At 43.1% G+C, this 22431-nt stretch overlaps 1 protein-coding gene and 1 pseudogene across 2 annotated transcripts in view; one reads left to right on the top strand and one right to left on the bottom strand.

Annotated features, from left to right (window-relative positions):
• Positions 1-2486: 2486 nt before the first annotated feature.
• The window catches only part of LOC133250780 (adhesion G protein-coupled receptor E3-like), a 117612-nt gene continuing 97667 nt past the window's right edge, over positions 2487-22431 (bottom strand). Inside the window, exons 19-22 of one of the 2 annotated variants that reach the window (XM_061422422.1) lie at positions 8224-8315; positions 6816-6996; positions 4587-4682; positions 2487-3356 (exon numbers count right to left, since the gene is read on the bottom strand). In XM_061422422.1, the coding sequence (XP_061278406.1) occupies positions 3306-3356; positions 4587-4682; positions 6816-6996; positions 8224-8315 (420 nt within the window). In that variant the 3' untranslated portion in view covers positions 2487-3305. Of the gene's footprint in view, positions 3357-4586; positions 4683-6815; positions 6997-8223; positions 8316-12144; positions 12212-22431 lie in introns of those variants that run through there. The other variant, XM_061422423.1, reaches the window with a different exon arrangement.
• LOC133250785 (elongin-B-like) lies at positions 16802-18128 on the top strand (annotated as a pseudogene).

Genomic DNA, 22431 nt, shown 5'->3' on the forward strand with positions numbered 1-22431 from the left:
CCCATTTCTGGCCTCTCCCCTTGCAGGAACCTTGGGTGCCTCTTGGCCTTGGCAGGTCGGTATAAACCTCCAACAAGGCTTCCCTTGGGGCTGCCGTTGGTCATTATGAGGTGCCAAAAAACCGCAGAACAGGGCTCAATGATGGCTCCGTGGCCAATTTCACATCTTATTCATGCTGCTTTCACACACACAGGCACACCATAGAGTTAGTAAAGTACTGTGGAAAGTGTGTTTACTAGGAGAACCGAGAACTAGAACTCCAAGCATCCTTACCTTGTCTTGAAGATCCCAGAGGAGCCCCCAAGATGAACGGTTGCTGCTCCAAGCTGTGTATTATACCAGGATTTGTGACCTCCAGAGGAGAGGATTTCAATCCGGGGTCAGAGACAAGGCTTGACTACTTGGAGCTTTTTGTGTAGCAAAATTTTATTAAAGTATAATATAGATAGAGAAAGCTTCTGACATAGACACCAGAAGGAGATGGAAAGAGTGTCCCCTTGCTAGTTTTAAGCAAGGCATTTTATGTCTATTAGCGAGCTTCTGCTGCTGCTGCTGCTAAGTCGCTTCAGTTGTGTCTGACTCTGTGCGACCCCATAGACGGCAGCCCACCAAGCTCCGCCATCCCTGGGATTCTTTCTAATCAGATAAAAGAAACACCTCCAGGCTGAGAGACTTTCACCAGGTTCTTCTCCCACAATATGCATTTTTGAGATAGGATGGCACGATGTCATCCCCGGCCATAAAACAATTGACATGAACTTTGGTTTGTTGAGCCATTAGAAGCCCAAGTTTTGAGAAAACAAAAGGTTAGTCTTAAGCAGAACTGATTTTGTCAACAGAGAAGGGGAAAAAGTCTGCCATTTGCAGTTTATTTCCTCCTGCCGCTTGGGGACCTCTGGCCTTCCTTCCTGTTACCCTCTCAATTCCACAAATAAGGGATATCATATGATATTTCTCCTTCTCTGTCTGACTTATTTCACTCAGTATGACAATCTCTAGACACATCCAGTTTGCTGCAAATACATGACTTCATTATTTTTACTGGGTGAGTAATATTCCATTATATATATGTACCACATCTTCTTTATTCACCCCTCTCTTGATGGACATTTAGGTTGCTTCCATGTCTTGGCTTCCATGTCTGCAGTTCATGGGGTAGCAAAGAGTCGGACACGACCAAGCAACTGAACAACAACATGTCTTGGCTATTGTAAACAGACCTTCGATGAACCCTGGGGTTCAAGGATCCTTTCTGATCATGTCCAGGAGTGGGATTACAGGATCCTAAGATAGCCCCAGAGGTTCCATCTTGTTCTTTCATTCGAAACATACTCCTCAGCCTTCTCATTGTGTTTCACTTTCTCTCTTTGCCCCTATGAAATTGGTTGAAACAGTAACCTTTCCCAGTCCTGAAGGCAAGTCCTTGTTGGGAGTGTCTGTATACTGTCTATGTGAGCCCATTTGCTTTAGTTGGGAATGGTTCTAAAGTGAGCTTGGAGTGGATCTTCCCCCTGGTACACTGGCAGCTGCTGCCTCAATGGGAGGTTGGGCTAGATTCAGAGGAGTTAGACTCAGAGCCAGATGTGAGCTGGGGCTTTTCCTAGACTCCATGAAATCATCATCCTAACTGTCTGATGCTTTTGAATTGTGGTACTGGAGAAGATGCTTGAGAGTCCCTTGGACAGCAAGGAGATACTGCATTATAATGTTTGCAAAGACAATAGCTCTGCTGTCTCGTTAGGACCAAATCCACATTGCAGAGAGAGCTAAAAACAGAGCAGACACTACCTAGGGGATGACACCATCCACAGTCTAGGAAAAATACTCACTTTGCTATACAGTGGGGATTCCCTGGTGGTTTAGTGGTAAAGAATCTGCCTGCCAATTCAGGAGACATAGGTTTGATCCCTGGGTGGGGAAGATCCCCTGGAGAAGGAAATGGCAATCTACTCCAGTTTCTCGCCTGGGAAACCCCAGGCGGAAACCCCAGAGGAGCCTGGCAGACTGCAGTCCATGGGGTCACAGAGTCAGAAAGGACTGAGCGACTATAACAACAACAACAAAATCAACTCTACTGAAGTTAAGAAAATGAAATGATCTGAATGCATGTACCTGACAAAGACTCATATGCATCATACATGCTCAATTCCTGCAAACAACTCTTGAATGTTTAATGAGGGGTGACATGCAAATGAAAAAGAAACACAAGGAAAGGTGCTCAACATTTTAAAAACCACAATGAAATACCTCTGTCCCCCATGCAAATGGATAAAAGTCAAAGTACTGATAATACCAAGTGGTGCTCAGGAAGTGGAGGAAGTGAAACTCTTCAATATTCCGGGGTTATTGTAAACTATTGCAAACATTTTAGAGTTTTGTCAGTTTCTTTGAAAGTGGATCATTAACATATGACCTAGCAATTACACCCAAGGTATTTACCCAAGAAAAATGAGACATGCGGCCACACACACACACAAACACAAATATTGTATTAGAATGATCATAGCATCTTTATTCATGGTAGAAAAATGGAAATAATTCAAATAGACATCAATAGGAACATGGATAAACAAATTGTGATATACAATAGTGTGAAATGGTACTTAGCAATAAAAAGGCACAGACTAGCAACATATGCATGAAGTGGATGAATTCTAAAATCATGATGAGAGAAACATGGCAGACACCAGGCAGACACAGTGTATTATTCCATGTATAGGGGCTTTAAGAACTGACAGAATTAATCTGTTGCTATAGAAATCAGAATAATTGTTTCTGGGGTGGAAGACTGGGGATACATGATTGAAAGGATTACGTGGGAACTTTCAGGAATAATGCAAATACTCCATATCTTGATTTGATTGATATAGTTGATAGATGTACAAGCAGGAGATTTGGGTTCAAAACTGGGTTGGGAAGATTCCCTGGGAAAGGAAATGGCAATCCACTCTATTATTCTTGCCTGGCAAATTCCATGGATGGAGGAGCCTGTGGGCTACAGTCCATGGGATTACAAAGAGTTGGACACAACTTAGAAACTAGTCGACAACAACAAATACACGTATATACATTTGGAAACTCACCAGATTTAAGACCTACACGTCTCTGCGTAAAATACTTGAAAACACTATTCTTAATTATTTGCAAATAACACTGCAACACTACACAAAATATTATTCAACCTAAGCATACATTCTGCCAACAGTTCTCCTGTAGGATAAATCAGTTCTCATGGATGGTTGAGTCATATGGCTAATTCTTTCTCCAGGGTGATTGGGAGGATGATATGGAAGAACTTGTCACATTCAGACTGAAGTATTGCTTCTTTTCCCCGGGAAGTCGGATGATTTCTCCACCTCCATGTGTGAATTTGTGGGAGAGACAGAAATATAATTAATGCTGAAATATTCCTGAAAGTAAGTTTTGAAATCATTTGATGGGAATTTCCTGACAAAAAGATGAGATTGATATTGAAGCATGGATCCCAGGGCAAGTCTGAGTGTTTTTCTTCCAGGCTTAATGTACTTAACTTTGTTTTTGTATCTCAGAAAGTTGAAGATATGAAAGTAAGCATAAGTTGATGAAGTCTGGTCCCCTTAACTCACCCATGAGGAGACTGACCTCAAATTCACATCCAAATTAATTTCGGAAGTAGGTCTAAAACCAAGCTCTCATGCTCTTACATCTCACCTAAACTCGTCTTATTTATCCCTCCGTTCATTTTCCTTCATCATTATCAAGTAAAAGAAGAAAAGTGTTTCGTGATGTCTATCACTTTCTTCAAGTACTATTTTGCCTATGCCAACAGTCCTTAAATTATGTCTTCTTTTTTTAAAAAACACCAGTGTTCTACAAAATGTAAAGACATTTTCTGCTGGAAAAAAAAATCCTGGCTAAAGATGTTTGGCAAGTCCCGAGTTCTGTGGCCTCTCTGAAGGTTTACAAAGCACAGGCCTGGTTAAGGCTCAGAGCCTACCAGCAGTGAAACCTGTTTGGCAACTTGTGGAACTCATGAACAAGGATATCTTAGTTACAGTATAACATAAATAAGAAAGAGTTTTATTCATGTTTTTGTAACTCCAAGGTTTGGACTCAGATTGCTGTTGTTATTTAGTGGCTAAATTGTGTCCAATTCTTTTGGGACCCCATGGACTATATAGCCTGCCAGGCTCCTGTGTCCATGGGATTTTCCAGGTGAGGACACTGGAGTGGTTTGTCATTTCCTTCTCCAGGGCATCTTCCTGAGCCAGGGATCTAATCCGCATCCCCTGCATTGGCAGGCAGGTTCTTTACCACTGAGCCACCGGGGAAGCCCTTGCACTTAGAAACCAATAATCCCAGAAAAACAAAATCTTTCACTGTGCAGATTATGTGTGGGTAAGTATGCTATTACCCCACCCTAGAGATGCTCAGTGTCAGATATTGCACAGTAAGCTGAGACAGAGATGCTAACAGGTTCCTGTGCCAAGAGTCAATGTGTGGTCCAGTCACACTATTGGGGGAGGGGCAGACTGAACTGCCGACCGGTTTGAAGAGAACAATTCAAATTAGGAAACAGCATGGACTAGGAGAGGAAATCATCTTACCATGTGGGTTTGGCTGGTAGAGCTGGAAAGGATGTAGCTGTCAGACTCTGTCTTTTTATTCATCCTCCTAAGCCACTTTATGTACTCATCTCTCACCTGAAAAAGATGGTAAACAAAAATCTTGCGTTTTAATGCTTTCTGGCTATATGCACAATGCTACCGAAAATAGTACTTTCCCCCATTTTTATTTGCAGATGGTCCGCGGAGGCCATATCAGATAGATTGATCTATGAGTGACTGTGTGTTAGTCGCTCAGTCATGTCCAGCTCTTTGTGACCCCATGTACTGTAGCCCACCAGGTTCCTCTGCCCATGGAATTCTTCAGGCAAGAATACCAGAGGGATTGCCATGCCCTTCTCCAGGGGGGTCTTCCCAGCACAGGGATCAACCCCAGGTCTCCTTCATTGCTGGCAGATTCGTTATCATCTGATCCGCCAGGGAGGCCCCTATGAGTGATTACAGAGATATTATTTGTGGATCAGCCTATGCACCTTTATGCTAATGATAACTCAACATTTATATTATCCTTAAGAGCATGAGCAGTTTTCTGTAACCACTGAGAACTGCTTCCTCCTCTCAATGTTGTTGTTGATGTTCAGTTGCTAAGTCTTATCCCACTCTTTGAGACCCCATGGACTGCAGCACACCAGGTTTCCCTGTCCTTCAGTATCTCCTGGGATTTGCTCAAACTTACATCCATTGAGTCGATGATGCCATCCAACTATCACATCCTCTGTTGCCCCTTTCTCCCCCTGCCCTCAGTCTTTCCCAGTATCACGGTCTTCCAATGAGTTGGCTCTTTGCGTCAGGTGCCAAAGTATTGGAGCTTCAGCTTCAGCATCAGTCCAATGTATATCAGTTCCAATGTATGTTCAGGGTTGATTTCCTTTAGAATTAACTGGTTTGATCTCCTTGCTGTCCAAGGGACTCTCAAGAGTCTTCTCCAGCACCACAGTTTGAAGTGTCAGTTCTTCAGCGCTCAGCCTTCTTTATGGTTCAACTCTTACATTTATACCTGACTACACGTCTCTCTGAGATCCATACAACCCCACTGGAGTGAAACCTAGCAAAATCCATCTATTTATCAAGTCAGAATGCAGTGCAAAATCACTGCTTAAAAAGTTTATGTGGTATGATACATGTTTCAATGCCATTCTCCCAAATCATCCCACCCTCTCCCTCTCCCACAGAGTCCAAAAGACTGTTCTATACATCTGTGTCTCTTTTGCTGTCTCACATACAAGGTTATCGTTACCAGGTTTGATGCAGGATACAGGATGCTTGGGGCTGGTGCGCTGGGATGACCCAGAGGGATGGTATGGGGAGGGAGGCGGGAGGGGGTTCAGGATGGGGAGCACGTGTACACCCGTGGCGGATTCATGTCGATGTATGGCAAAACCAATACAATATTGTAAAGTAATTAGCCTCCAATTAAAATAAATAAATTTAAATTAAAAAAAAAAGTTTATGTGGTCCCGCCAATGCTGGCACCTGGATCATCACTACCACCACATTCTCCTACACTCAGAGCACTGTCCTCACTACACATCTTTGGGTTCTGGGACTGGCAAGGGTTTCCACATCAGCTTTACTGCCCTTCTTTGGCTGGTTGTCTCCTACCCACCTTAAGCCCCTCACCGTCAAGTCTAAAGAAGCCCTACTTGATAGTTTAATACCTCCCTAACGATTTTCCCCAAGGTGAAAATCACAGTTGGTTATTCATGTCTAGTTATGTTGTTTCCCATTTCTGATTTCTTCACTGTTCAGAAAGCAGCCCCTGGATCCCCCAGAGCCAAGCAAGTAATAATCATTAACATACAATATGAATAGTAAGAAATGGAAACCACTGTCCCCCAAACTTTAGTTTTGCTGCTGTTAGACCCCATATTCATGATCTGAGAAGAATGGGGCCACTACCATCCAATACTCATTACAGATTCATGAGTTGGGAAACTGGAAAATTGGAAAACGGAGACTTGAATGCCCAAAGGAGAATCAAGATGGCGGAGTGGTAGGATGTGGAACTCACCTCATCCTACAGATACATAAAAAATGTTTCTACAAACAGGGGCTTGAACTCCCAGACTCAGTGGAGAATGGTAGGCTTGGGGAAAATGGGAACACACCATCAGGCAGGAGGGCATCATGTGGGAGAGAAGGGCTAGCCAGGTAAACGCATGAGAGGACCCCAGCTGGGAGCTGGGAAGAAGACAGGATGGGTCCTGTTACCTGCTGGTTGAGGACGCAGTGGACCAGGAAGATGTAGACTCCCTGCAGGACGTTGGTGATGGTGAACGCATAGGCGATGATGGATCTGATGGGTTCCTTTATCAGTTCAGTGAGAAAGAAGCCAAGGCACCAGGAACAGCCCAAGAGGAAGAGCTGAGCAATGGCTTTAAACGTCAGCATCCTGTTAACACCAAGAAGGAGAGTCACCAACTCACCACCTTCTCTCTTGAATAGTATATTGTCCTGTCTTCAGGCCCCATCTGCCTTCCTCTCCAGTTGTTCTTTAGTTGCTAAGTCATACCTGACTCTTTGCAACCCCATGGACTGTAGCCTCCAGGCTCCTCCGTCTATGGGATTTTCCAGGCAAGAATACTGGAGTGGGTTGCCATTTCCTTCTCCAGGGGATCTTCCCAGCCCAGGGATTGAGCCTAGATCTCCTGTATTGGCAGGAAGATTCTTTACCACTGAGCCACCTGGGAAGCCTATTCTCTCCAGTTACTGGTGAAATTTTCTCAAGCCAAGATGGACTTGGAGAAACTGTGGTTGTGATGCAATATTTGGAAGTAATGCTATCATTTTCATTGTAAAAACTTTAATAGATGAACATGAGTTTATTCCATGGGTGTTTTCCTGTAATATGAATGTTTGTAACTGGAATGATAATTTGTGGTGGTGGTGGTTGTTAGTCGCTAAGTTGTGTCCAACTCTTGTGACCCAATGGACTGTAGCCCGCCAGGCTCCTGTGTCCATGGGATTTCCCAGGCAAGTGTGGTATTTTACCACTACTTATTTTGATGCAGCAGAATACACATAACACAAAATTTACTACAACTATATTTAAACATACAGTTCATAGGCATTAAATACATTCACATTGTTGTACTACCAGCAACACTATCTTTCTACTGAGCTTTTTTTTCACCCTGAAAAACTGAAACTGTATCCATTAAACAATAAGTACCCATTTCTTCATACTCTCATCTCTTGGCAACATCAATTCTACTTTCTGTTTCTGTGAATCTTCTCATTAATTTCAAGGTTTCAAATGCATATGATTTTAAGGGTGATTCTCATTTGACAGTGGTTCCTAACAGGGTAGGCAACTCTCTACAGATGACTGTTTAGGGGCTTCCCGGAGACTCAGTAGGTAAACAATCTGCCTGCTGATGCAGGAGATGTGGATTTGATCCCTGGGTTGGGAAGATTCCCTGGCGGAGGAAATAGCAACCCACTTCAGTATTCTTGTCTGGGAAATCCCATGGATAGAGGAGCCTGGTGGGCTACTGTCCATGAGGTTGCAAAGCATTGGGCACCACTTGGTAACCGAGCATGCATGCATGCTTGAAAAAGCAATCCTTTAGGACTACAACTGATGCTAAGCCCATTAAACTGTCTAAACCCATTTTACCTTGTGTTTTGTATCTTGGACACGTCTTTATTGAGGGAAGAAAGTCGATCTCTCAAAATCCACAGGGTTATCAAATAAAAGATTAAGTTTATCTGAAAGGAAAAAAAAGATACTAACTGTGGACCAACATACAGAGTCATTTTTTTTTTTTTTTTATGATGGCCATTCTGACCCGTGTGAGGTGAACTACTCTTTGTAGTTTTGATCTGCATTTCTCTGATAGTTCATGATGTTGAGCATCTTTTCATGTGTCTCTTGGCCATCTGTGTGTCTTCTTTGGAGAAATGTCTACATAGGTCTTCTGCCCATTTTTTGAATGGGTGTGTTTCTTCTCATATTGAGTTTTCATGAGCTGTTTGTATATTTTGGAGATTCATTCCTTGTAAGTTGCTCTGTTTGCCATTATTTTCTCCCATTCTGAGGGTTGTTGTTTCATCTCTTTATGGTTTTCCCTGACATATGTGTACTGCCATGTGTGAAGATACCATGTGTAGAGAGCTACAGATAGCCAGTGAGAACCTGCTGTAGAGGGCAGGGAGCTTAGCCGGGTGTTCTGTGATGACCTAGAGGGGTGAGATGGGGGTGGGTGGGAAGGAGGGCCATGAGAGAGGGGATATATGTGATGGCTCAGAAAGTAAAGAATCTGCCTGTAGTGCGGGAAACCAGGGTTCGATCCCTGGGTCAGGAAGATCCCTTGGAGAAGGGAGTGCCAACCCACTCCAGTAATCTGCCTGGAGAATTCCATGGACAGAAGGGCCTAGTGGGCTATGGCCCATGGAGTCGCAAAGAGTTGGACATGGCTGAGTGACTAACATGCTACATGCTGTAGCTAATGTACTTTGTTGTGCAACACTGCAAGGCAACTATTCCCTAAGAAAAAAAATAGAGAGTCAAACTAGAAAGCACTGAAGATCATGGGAAAAGGTATGAGATTTTATAGTTAGAATATGTTGAAACTTGGGGACTTCCCTGGCGGTCCAGTGGTTAAGACTCCATGCTTCCAATAGGGGGACGCAGGTTCCATCCCTGGTCAGAAACTAGGATCCCACATGCCTCATAGCACAGCCAAAAAGTTAAAAAAAGAGAATATATTGAAATTCCTTTGGAGCAGACTGGGGATACTTGTACAATACCACCAAGGAGCTCCTGAAAGGCCACAAAAGAACATGCGTGGGTGGTCAGGTGGCACACAGTGCAATGTGGTGTCTCCACCAACGCCTTTCCTTGCACACACGGGCCATGGGCAGGTATTTTCCAGGCTCATTTCAGATAGTCTGGGGCATATGGCTGAATTCTAGCGGATGAGATGTTGGTCGCAGTGATATATGCCTGAATCCTACAGTCTTCAACTCTTCCCCTCCAGCAACAACCAAGGAGGTCACATGTCAAAATAATAGAATCATAAAAGAAAAGCTGAGGACTTCCCTGGTGCCACAGGGGCTAACCATCTGCCTGCCAATGCAGGAGATACGAGTTCAATCCCTGGTCTGGGAAGATCCCACATGCCTTGGAGCAACTAACTTCATGTGCCAGAACTAGTAAGTCCATGTGCTGCGACTTCTGAAGCCCTCATGCCTAGAGCCTGTGCTCCACGACAAGAGAAGCCACCTCCATGAGAAACCTGAGCGCCCAAGAAAGAGTAGCCCCCACTCACCACGACTAGAGAAAGCCTGCACAAAGCAACGAAGACCCAGCACAGTCATAAAAAAAGTAAAGCTGAATCTCACATGGGGAGGAGCGTCTTGATCCACACTGGACTTTGCAAAAATAGCACACAAAAACGTATTTGCTCTGCCAAGCCACTGAGATGTGGGGACTTCTTTGCCACTGTACCACACTGTAGCCTAAACTGACTTATCATCAGACTATATCCTGAGAGTTGAACCAACTGAAGAAGATTTAAGAACACTTGGTGAAATCACTTCCAAATCACATAATTCTATCATATTCACAATTATATTTTTATACACCCACTCATTTGTTTATTCAACAAATATATATTAAGTATGTATGGTATGCTAGATATTAGAGATACAAGGATGATTTCTTCTCTATTCATCAGCATTTAAATGTGCTCAAAAATTTTTTCCTTAAAAAATTTTTTTAATTTTATTATTTAAAAATTATTAATTTATTTTAATTGGAGGCTAATTACTGTACAATATTGTGGTGGTTTTTGCCATATATCAACATGAATCAGCCATGGGTGCACATATGTACCCCCATCCTGAAGCCCCCTCCCAGCTCCCTCCCCACGCCATCCCTTCTGGACTGTTTCAGAGCACCGGTTTTGAGTCCCCTGCTTCTTGCATCACGCTTGCACTGGTCATCTATTTTACATGTGGTAATATACATGTTTCAATGCTATTCTCTCAAATCATCCCCCTGTTGCCTTCTCCCACATAGTCCAAACATCTGTTTTTTACAACTGTGTCTCTTTTGCTCCCTTGCATATAGGGTTGTCATTACTGTTTTCTAAATTCCATATATATGCGTTAATATACTGTATTGGTGCTTTTCTTTCTGACTTACTTCACTCTGTATGATAGGCTCCAGTTTCATCCACTTGTTGGAACTGACTCAAATACATTCTTTTTATAGCTGAGTAATATTCCATTGTGTATATGTACCACAACTTCCTTATCCATTTGTCTGCCAATGGATATCTAGGTTGCTTCCATGTCCGAGCTATTGTAAACAGTGCTGCAATGAACATTGGGGTACATGTGTCTTTTGACTCTGGTTTCCTTGGTGTGTATGCCCAGCAGTGGGATTGCTGAGTTGTATGGCAGTTCTATTTCCAGTTTTTTTAAGGAATCTCTACACTGTTCTCCACAGTGGCTGTGCTAGTTTGCATTCCCACCAACAGTTTAAGAGGGTTTCCTTTTCTCCACACCCCTCCAGCATTTATTGTGTGTAGACTTTTTGATGGCAAAAATATGCTCAAAAAATTTAAATAAAGACATATGCTCAAACATCTGCTATTAAAAGGAAACAAATGAATGTTAAAATAGTACTTAGATTGCCCTCCTACACTGTTGGTAGGAATGTAAATTGGTAAAACCGGGATGGAGATCAGTATGGAGATTCTTTAAAAAAGTAAAACTAGAACTACTATATGATTCAGCAATCCCACTCCTGAGCATGTATCCAGAGAAAGCCATACTTTGAGAAGATACATGTTCCCCAATGTTCACTGCAGCTCTATTTATAGTATGCAAGACATGGAAGCAACCTAAATGTCCATCAGCAGAGGAATGGATAAAGAAGATGTGGTACATATATACAATGGAATATTATTCAGTCATAAAAAGAATGAAATAATGCCATTTGCAGCAACATGGTTACAACTAGAGATTATCATACTAAGTGAAGTCAAGTCAGAGAAAGATAAATATATTATGTTATTGCTTATATGTGGGATCTAAAAACAATACACAAATGAATTTAAATACAAAAGAGAAATAGACCGACAAACAGAAAACAAACTATCGTTACCAAAGGGGAAGTGGAGAGAAGGATAAAGTAGCTGGTTGGAATTAACATATGCACATTACTATATATGAACAGATAAACAATAACAACCTACTGTATAGCATAGGGAACTATATTCAATACCTTGTAATAAGCTATAATCAAAAAGAATCTGAAAAGTATATATATATATGTGTGTGTGTGTGTGTGTATATATATATATATATATAATATACTTTTTCCATTTACTTTCCATTATATATATGGCTGAATCTCTTCACTGTACACCTGAAACTAACACAACATTATAAATCAGCTGTACTGCAATAAAAAATAAAAAATAGTACCTCTTTTGATCTTCAAATTAAGTTGAATACTACATAGCACGCACACATACTCTATACACATATGGCACCTGAGGCAGACACACGCACACTACAAACCTACCAAGATGACGGCTGATACGGGTCCTAAGAAACTCAAGATAAACCCTTTCTCTATGTTGATCCAGCAACTGAAAAACAGAAAGCAACAGTAGCAGCATTTTACAAAGGTAATGGAATACAATACATAATCTGCAATAGAGAATATTTATATAGGACTTCTTGGGCTTCCCAGGTGGCTCACTGGTAAAGAATCCACATGCTATGCAGGCGATGAAGGAGACATGGGTTTGATCCCTGGGCGGGGAAGAGCCCCTGGAGAAGAGCATGGCAACCCACTCCAGTATTCTAGAGAAACCCATGGACAGAGGAGCCTGTGGGCTACAGTCCATAGGGTCACAAAGAGTTGGATACAACTGAAGCGACTGAGCATGCATATAGCATTTACATGTGTCAGGTACCATTCTAATACTTGGAAGTAGATAGTATTACTCTATTTTACAAATGAGAAAACCTAGGAAAGAATTTAACTGTCCTCAGAGTCACTAGGCTAGTAAGTGAGGAACCTTGAATTTGGAACCAGGTAATCAAGTCTAGCGGAGAAGGCAATGGCACCCCACTCCAGTACTCTTGCCTGGAAAATCCCGTGGACGGAGGAGCCTGGTAGGCTACAGCCCATGGGGTCACTAAGAGTTGGACATGACTGAGCAACTTCACTTTCACTTTTCACTTTCATGCATTGGAGAAGGAAATGGCAACCCACTCCAGTGTTCTTGCCTGGAGAATCCCAGGTGTGGTGGAGCCTGATGGGCTTCCGTCTATGGGGTCGCACAGAGTCGAACACGACTGAAGCGACTTAGCAGCAATCAAGTCTAGAATTCATGCTCCTTCAAGTTTATGGAAGCATTTGGTTATGACAGCAAAAATTTGTAAAGAATTTCAGATGTCTATCGCTTAGAGATTAATTTTATAAAGATGGTAAGAATATACAATGTAATACATTGAATGATGATGTGTATCTGTACTAATGTGGAAAAAGTCCACTATATATTATTAAGGGAATAAACAAATTACATGCAATACCTTTATCATGATCCCATTTTTTATAAAAAAAATATACATTTACATCTATATTATATATATATTGGGCTTCCCTGATAGCTCAGTTGGTAAAGAATCTGCCTGCAATGCAAGAGACCCTGGTTGGATTCCTGAGTCAGGACGATTCCCTGGAGAAGGAATAGGCCACCCACTCAAGTGTTCTTGGGCTTCCCTGTGGTTCAGCTGGTAAAGAATCTGCCTGTAGTGCGGGAGGCCTGGGTTTGATCCCTGGGTTGGGAAGATCCCCTGGAGAAGGGAAAGGCTACCCACTCCAGTATTCTGGTCTGGAGAGTATTAAGGGAATAAACAAATTACATGCAGTATCTTTATCATGACCCCATTTTTATAAAAGTATATATTTATATGTATATATATTTAAGGGGCTTCTCAAGTGGTACAGTTGGTAAAGAATCCACCTGCCAAAGCAGGAAACACTGGAGACGTGGGTTAGAACTCTAGGTCAGGAAGATACCTTGGAGTAGCAAATGGCAATCCACTCCAGTATTCTTGCCTGGAAAATTCCATGGACAGAGGAGCCTAGTGGGCCACAGTCCATGGGGTTGCAGAGTCAGATGTGACTGAATGACTAACACATACTGGGCTTAGTGGTATTACAGAGGTTCTTTATTAGAATATTATTTTTTATAAAACTAGTTATTACTTTCAGTAATAGAAGTATTAAAGATCTATAAACATGTGACATTTATAAATATAGACATTTGTATAAAAAATAAAAATTCATGCTCCTTCCAGTTTACTGTCCGTGTTACTTTACACTAGTCGTTCACCTTTTTCTCTGAACCTCAGTTTGCTTAGTATACAAAATGGGAACAATTGGAGCACTTTCCTCTAGGGATGTTTTGATAGACATGAGAAATGGTGTATATGAAACACTTCGCCCCAGGGGCTGGAGAAATAAATGTTCAGCATCTTTGTTCTCAGCCTGAGTCGTGACCTACTCCACCCTTCCTTCCACCCTCAGTTTCCCAGGGAGACACGTGTGTACCCACGTCCCCGACAGCACATTTTCAGCACCGGACTCACTGCTTAGTGGTGCCATATCCTTGGGGGTTGATCGCTGCAGACACAGCCACAATCACCGCTGGGACCCCGTAGCCTACAGGGTACATGAACCTCTTCTTGAATCTGCCTGCGCTGGTGTAGTTGGCCACCCTGAGGTTCCTGACAGTGAGGAAGAGGTGCAGCCCTTCGAGGAACATCCAGGTGAAGGCGGCCAAGTAGAGGTAATGCAGTCCACCGGCGACGACCTTGCACAGCACCTGGGGGGAGAGGGGGCACTGGAGTGGTCCTGGGTGCAATGACCTCACCATCTGCTTTTCACCAGGGTTGTCTCTGGGTAACTTTGGTGAGAGATGCTCCTTAGCCTTCTTCACATGTCCTTCTTCTCTTTAGAGTCATGTCTCCAAACAGATGGATGGTCCCCCTTGTCTATTCCCATGCCTTGGCAGGGTGTCACTTGGGCCACCCAAGAAAAACTGAAAATGTATCATGTTTAAAGTTGAATGGGGGACTTCCCTGGTGGTCCAGGGCTTAAAATCCATCTGCCAATGCAGGGGACACAGGTTTGATCTCTTGTCTGGCAAGATTCCACATGCCATGGGGCAACTAAGCCCAAACACCATGCTCTGAAACAACAGAAGCCATTGCAGTGAGAAATCCATGTACTGCAAGGAAGATGCTGCAACTAGAGAAAGCTCATAGCTACGAAGACCCAGCACAGCCAAAAATAGCTAACTAGCTAACTAAAGTTCAAAGAGATCTTTGTCCATCTTAAAATGGAGGAAGACAATATTCAAAGTGTGTTAAGGACTGCAGAAATCAGATAGCCCTTTGCTTGTTGGCTAATGGATGCTAGACTTCTCTGAGTCGGATGAAGCTAGTGCTGGCCAGGGCTGTCTCCATTCCAAGAACCCTTAACCACCTCCCTGCCCCCTTTGCCCTTCTGAGGATGAAATTAATCCTCGTAGAAAGCTTATGGCCTGCTTGTCCTGCCGTGATCACCGTCTCTTCCATCTTGGTCACTGCCCAGAACTGAAGTCACTCTGGTCTGTGTGGCATATATGTTGGGTACATGAATGAATGAATGAGTGAGTGACTCCTCCAATATTCTTATCCCCATAAAGCCCCATAGTTTTCTCTTTTGAGCCAATAGCTTGTGGTTTCCTCCACTATGAAAGCATCTGCTCTGAATGACATTTTCCGTAGTAAGCAAACCCTCCCCCACCCTTCTTCATATTCACTGAATGTTCCCTCCATGTCTTTAGGACCACTGGAACTTGAACAAGTCATTTCCCCCTCTCTTTAGGTTGTACAGTGCAGCATGTGGAATCTTAAGTTACTTGACTAGGGATTGAACCCATGCTCCCTGCACTGGAAGTGTGCAGTTTAACCACTGGACCACCAGGGAAATGACGCCCACCCCTCCACCTCCCACTCCATGTCTTTGATAAAAGTATAACCTGACTTTTGTTTGAGGACACTGCTTTCCACACATTTCAAGAGAACAGTGGCCACTGTCCATTGTCCGAGGGTAATGGGTTTCTTCTACACCTCTCATGATCTCTTCTGGACCATTGACTCTCTTTTCACAATGAATAAAACCCTCCTCTGTTTGGAATCATGTCCTGAGTCTTTCCAGCAACCTCTCATTCCTTGTAAAACTCCATTCATTTCCTGGTTTTTCCCCCTCACTCCTTGGAGATGCTGTTGCATGAAACAATGCTTGATATCAAACCTGCTGGCTTGGAATCATAAATCAGTGACCCTCAGGACCCATCTCCACTTTGCATCGTTCATTCAGTCTGTACAAGTTTTTTTGTTTTTTTTTTTTTTACATAAGAACCACCTCAGACATTTATTTCCTATATATTTACAATTTTTCATGATCCATCTATAAGCAGTTTTAACAAGTATGGACATATTTTATCCCATAATTTGCCTTTCAGCATATTATGAAGATACCTAAGGCATCTAAGCCTCTTCAGTTTTATTCTTTTTTAAAACATTTCTTTATTTTAGTTGGAGGCTAATTATTGTAAAGCAATGTACAAGTTTTTAAATTGACAATTAACTGGTGAAAGGACATGAAGAAAACTCTGTGCGTTCTGGGCATGTTCTATATCTTGATCAGGGTGACGGTTTTATATCTCTGTCTCTATATCTGGGCTTCCCTGGTGGCTCAGGTGGGTATATAACCCGACTGCCAATGCAGGAGATGTGGGTTTGATCCCTGGGTCAGGAAGATCCCCTGGAGCAGGAAATAGCAACCCACTTCAGTATTCTTGCCTGGGATATCCCAAGGACAGAGGAGCCTGGCAGGCTGTGGTCCAAGGGGTTGCAAAAGAGTTGGACACAACTTAGTGACTAAACAACATATCTGTGTCTATTATAGACATGCTGCTGCTGCTGCTAAGTCTCTTCAGTTGTGTCCAACTCTGTGCGACTCCATAGACAGCAGCCCACCAGGCTCCCCGTCCCTGGGATTCTCCAAGCAAGAACACTGGAGTGGGTTGCCATTTCCTTCTCCAATGCATGAAAGTGAAAAATGAAAATGAACTCGCTCAGTCGTGTCCGACTCTTAGCGACCCTACAGACTGCAGCCCACCAGGCTCCTCTGTCCATGGGATTTTCCAGGCAAGAGTACTGGAGTGGGGTGCCATCGCCTTCTCCGATTATAGACATAGATAATGCCAAGTTCCTCTGCCTGTGGAATTTTCCAGCAACATATCTAATATACTATTTACCCATGAGAAAGGAGGATTCCTGCCTTCTGCAACAACACAGATGAACCTTGAGTGCTTATGCTCAGGAGATTGTCAGACAAAGACAAATACTGTATAATCTGTTTTCTAAAAATAAAAATGGAGTCTAAAAATCTCAGAAATCTAAAAATTTCTTTGTTAAAAGAAAAAAATGAGTAAAGACCTGATTGCCAGGAGACAGAGGTTGGGAGGATACGGTTGATGTAATTTGAGGGTATGAACATGTAATGAGTACTAAGTAACCCATGGGAATACACAGTTCCACGAATATACTGAAAGCCACTGAGGTGTACATTTAAAAAGGACAAATTACAGATGGATGAATTATACAGTTGATACTGTGTATAAAATAGATAACTAATGAGAGCCTACTGTATATCACAGGGAGCTCTCCTTAAAGCACTCTGGTGACCTGAATGAGAAGGAAGCCCCAAAGGGGAGGGATATATGTATATGTGTGTGACTGACTCATTTTGCTGTACAGCAGGAACTAGCACTACCTTGTAAAGCAACATACTCCAATAAAAATTGAAGAAAAAGCTGGTTAAAAAAAAAGAAGAGGAGCCTGCGGGGAGGGGCGCTGGGCCGGGGCCGGGCCGGGGCTGGGGGCGGCGGGGGCGCCGGGCCGTGCGGGGGACCCTGGCTCCGCGCTCAGGCCGGCCCGCCTCCGCCAAGATGTGTTTGTTCCTCATGATCGGGCGCCACAAGACCACCGTCTTCATGGATGCCAAGGAGTCGAGCACCGTGTTCGAGCAGAAGCGCATCGTCGAGGGTATCCTCAAGCGGCCTCCGGATGAGCAGCGGCTGTACAAGGACGACCAGCTTCTGGACGACGACGGCAAGACGTTGGGAGAGTGAGGCTTCACCAGCCAGACAGCACGGCCTCAGGCCCCTGCCACTGTGGGGCTAGCCTTCAGGGCAGGTGAGGCATTCGAGGCCCAGCCCGCCTGAGCTGCCGGATGTGACGAAGCCACAGGACTCAGGAAGCAGCGCCAACGAACAGGCTGTGCAGTGGGAGGCCTCCCGGAAATGTCCCCCCTCAATAAAAGATTTGGGTGTTCAAAAAAAAAAATTAAAAATAAAAAAAGAAGAAGGGAATTCCCTGGCAGTCCAGTTTAGGAATTGACACTTCCACTGTTGTGGCCTTAGATTCAATCTTATGTGGGGGAACTAACATCCTACAAGTCATGTAGCCTGGCCAAAATAAAAAACAAGTAAGAAAGGGTTTTGGCTAATTCTCCTACCTCAGGCTCTGTCCGTTTGATGCCTGTGAGGAAGAGGAGGTAGGCCAGGAAGAGGCAGATGGAGAGCTGCAGGTGGAGGGAGGTGCTGGTGTTCTGGATGGATTGACACAGGAGGAAGGTGAGGGTCGCCAGGAAGAGGCAGAGCAGAGAGAGGCTCAGCCCCACGTAGGTGATCACGGTCAGCACGGGATCCTCCTAGATGCAGCAGGAGAAAAGAGATCCCAACTGGTTTTTGTTTTGGATGCTGTGGTTCCCAATAAGCCAATAAGCCAATTGTGGTTCCCAATAAGAACTCTCAACCCACAGTGGTAATTTCCTCGTGAGAAACTGAGCAGACCAATAGGGGCCAGACTGGACTTCTCTCGTAGTCCACTGGTGAAGAATCAACCCGTCATTGCAGGGGACATGGGTTCCATCCCTGGTCTGGGAGGGTCCCACATGCTGTGGGGCAACTAAGCCCGTGTGCCACAAGTACTGAGCCCACCTGCTGCAACTAGTGAAGCCCACGTGCTCTAGAGCCCACTGCTGGGCTCCTCTGCAACAAGAGAAGCCATCACAGTGAGAAGCCTGGGCACAGCAACTAGAGAGAGCACATGTGCAGCAATGAAGAGCCAGGCAGCCAAAAATAAATAATTTTCTAAAAAGATGTAGAATATTGCAATGAAACATGACTCTCGTCCAAACAATAAAAAAATGATAGCCAATAAAATAGTAACTTTTCTCGATCTCATTGCAGAGATGAGTTTGCACAGCAAAGAGGAGACGTTAACTCAAATTCTTCCCAAGGGAGATGAGACATGGGAACTATTTCAGTTTTAACAGAGCACAGAAGGAACAGGTAGTTGTTACAGGAGTGGGTGTGAAGAAATCCATCAGAAGTTCACCAAATTCCTAAAGGCTGAATGCAGTGGTTTTGGACAACTAGTTTCCCAGATAGAAGGGATGTTTCACTCACAAGTTCTATCCCACGAGAACATATGAAAAGAGGTTCCACACCATTAGTCATCAGGGTCATATAAATTAAAACCACAATGAGATGCCACTACATACCTCCTAAAAGAGTAGTATTTTTTTAACAGGATAAAAGAGAAATTTATATTAATGCATACGTATGGAATCTAGAAAAAATGGTATTGATGAATGAATGTACTTGCAGAGCAGGAATAGAGACTCAGACATAGAGAATGGACTTGTGTTCACAGCAGGGGAAGGAGAGGGTGGGACCAGTTGAGAGAGTTGCATTGGAGCATATACACTGTGGCTTCTCAGGTAGCATTGAAACAAGTACACTACCATGTGTAAAATAAAAGCTAGCTGGAAGATGCTGAATAGCACAGGGAGTTCAGCTTGGTACTCTGTGATGACCTAATAGGATGGGATGCAGTTTCAGTAAGAGGGAAACTCAAAAGGGAAGGGAATGTTGGTGTACATATTCATGTTGGTGTATGGCAGAAACTAAGACAGCATTGTAAAGCATTATCCTTGAATTTAAAAAAATGAAAAAAGGAAGAAGAGAGGAAGATACATAGCTGTTCCTCTGCTAATATTTTTTCATCTTCTTTTTGAAGATCCCTGCCTTCCACCCCAGCACCACCCTGCAGCAGAGCTGATTTTCAGCGTCATGTGTGTTTACACACGTACCTTCAGCTCGACCGAGGCCATGAGGACGGCAAAGGTGGACAGATGGCTGCAACTGCATACAGTTCGAGTTCCGTCGGAAAAGATCACGTGGCACCCTTCATTAGACCAGACCAGCTCATCCCAGTAGACACAAAGAGACTTTCTGCTTTCCCCTACCATCTGGAAAGAAAATTGCTCTTCATGAGACACTATCATTTAAAATCTGAAGCTTCCCACATATACATGCACGCACACACACATGCAACGAAATACTATTCAACCATAGAAAAGAAAGAAATAATAAGAAATTATTTGCAACAATACAGATTGACCTAAAGGGTATTATGCCTAGTAAAATGTCAGGCAGATAAAGACAAATACTCTATATTATCTCCTATATGTGGAATCTAAAAAAACAAATGAATGGAATATAAAAAACAGAAACAAACTCACAGACATAGAAAATAGACTTGTGCTTATCAAGGATGGGGACAGACAAATTAGGACTATGGGATTAATAGATACAAAATACTATCTATTAAATAGATAAGCAACAATGATTTACTATATAGCACAGGAAACTCTACCCATTATTTTGTAATAACCTTTAATGGAATATAATCCGCAAAAGTACTGGATTACCATATTGTATGCACGCGTGCATTCTTAGCTGTGTCCAACCAGAATCCTTTGTCCATGAAATTTTCCAGGCAAGAATACTAGAGTGAATTACCATTTCCTCCTCCCAGGCATCTTCCCAACCCAGGGATCAAACCCATATCTCCTTCCTCTCCTGCAGTTGCAGGCGGATTCTTACCACTGAGCCACCTGGGAAGCCCACTATATTGTATACTTGAAGCCAGTATGACATTCTAAATCAGTTCAGTTCAGTCACTCAGTCACATCCGGCTCTTTGCAACCCCATGGACCTCCCTGTCCCATCATCAACTCCCAGAGTTTACTCAAACTCATGTCCATTGAGTCAGTGATGCCATCCAACTGTCCTCCCCTTCTCCTCCTGCCTTCAGTCTTTTCCAGCATCAGGGTCTTTTCAAATGAGACAGCTTTTTGCATCAGGTGGCCAAAGTATTGGAGTTTCAGCTTCAGCATGTCCTTCCAATGAATATCAGGACTGATTTCCTTTAGGATGGACTGGTTTGATCTCCTTGCTGTCCAAGACTCTCAAGAGTCTTCTCCAACCCTGCAGTTTAAAAGCATCAATTCTGCAGCACTCAGCTTTCTTTATAGTCCAGCCCTCACATCCATACATGACTACTGGAAAAACCATAGTTTTGACTAGATGGACTTTTGTTGGCAAAGTAATGTCTCTGCTTTTTAATATTCTGTCTAGGTTGGTCATAACTTTTCTTCCAAGGAGCAAGCATCTTTTAATTTCATGGCTGCAGTCACCATCTGCTGTGATTTAGGAGCCCCCCTGTCACTGTTTCCATTGTTTCCCTATCTATTTGCCATGAAGTGATGGGACCAGATGCCATGATCTCAGTTTTCTGAATGTTGAGTTTTAACCCAACTTTTTCAATCTCCTCTTTCACTTTCATCAAGAGGCTCTTTAGTTCTTCTTTGCTTTCTGCCGTAAGGGTGGTGTCATCTGCATATTCTGAGGTTATTGATATTTCTCCTGGCAATCTTGATTTCAGTTTGTGCTTCATCCAGCCCAGCATTTCTCATGATGTACTCTGCATATAAGTTAAATAAGCAGGGTGACAATATACAGCCTTGATGTACTCCTTTCCATATTTGGAACCAGTTTGTTGTTCCATATCCAGTTCTAACTGTTGCTTCTTGACCTGCATACAGATTTCCCAGGAGGCAGGTCAGGTGGTCTGGTATTCCCATCTCTTTCCGAATTTTCCACAGTTTATTGTGACCCACACAGTCAAAGGCTTTGGCATAGTCATTAAAGCTGAAGTAGATGTTTTTCTGGAACTCTGCTTTTTTGATGATCTAACAGATGTTGGCAATTTGATCTCCAGTTCCTCTGCCTTTTCTAACTCCAGCTTGAGCATATGGAAATTCACAGTTCACATACTGTTGAAGCCTGGCTTGGAGAATTTTGAGCATTACTTTGCCAGCGTGTGAGATGAGTGCAATTGTGCAGTAGTGCAATTGACCATTCTTTGGCATTGTCTTTCTTTGGGATTGGAATGAAAACTGACCTTTTCCAGTCCTGTGGCCACTGCTGAGTTTTCCAAATTTGCTGGCATATTGAGTGCAGCACTTTTACAACATCATCTTTAGGATTTGAAATAGCTCAGCTGGAATTCCATCACTTCCACTAGTTTTGATTGTAGTGACACTTCCTAAGGCCCACATGACTTCGCATTCCAGGATGTCTGGCTCAAAGTGAGTGATCACACCATGTTGAATACCTGGGTCATGAAGATCTTTTTTGTGTATATTCTTGCCACCTCTTCTTAATATCTTCTGCTTCTGTTAGGTCCATACCATTTCTGTCCTTTATCGAGCCCGTCTTTGCATGAAATGTTCCATGTTACCTTAGTATCTTTAATTTTCTTGAAGAGATCTCTAGACTTTCCCATTCTATTGTTTCCCTCTATTTCTTTGCATTGATCGCTGAGGAAG

Source organism: Bos javanicus, chromosome 7, assembly GCF_032452875.1.
Source record: "Bos javanicus breed banteng chromosome 7, ARS-OSU_banteng_1.0, whole genome shotgun sequence".
NCBI lineage: Eukaryota > Metazoa > Chordata > Mammalia > Artiodactyla > Bovidae > Bos > Bos javanicus.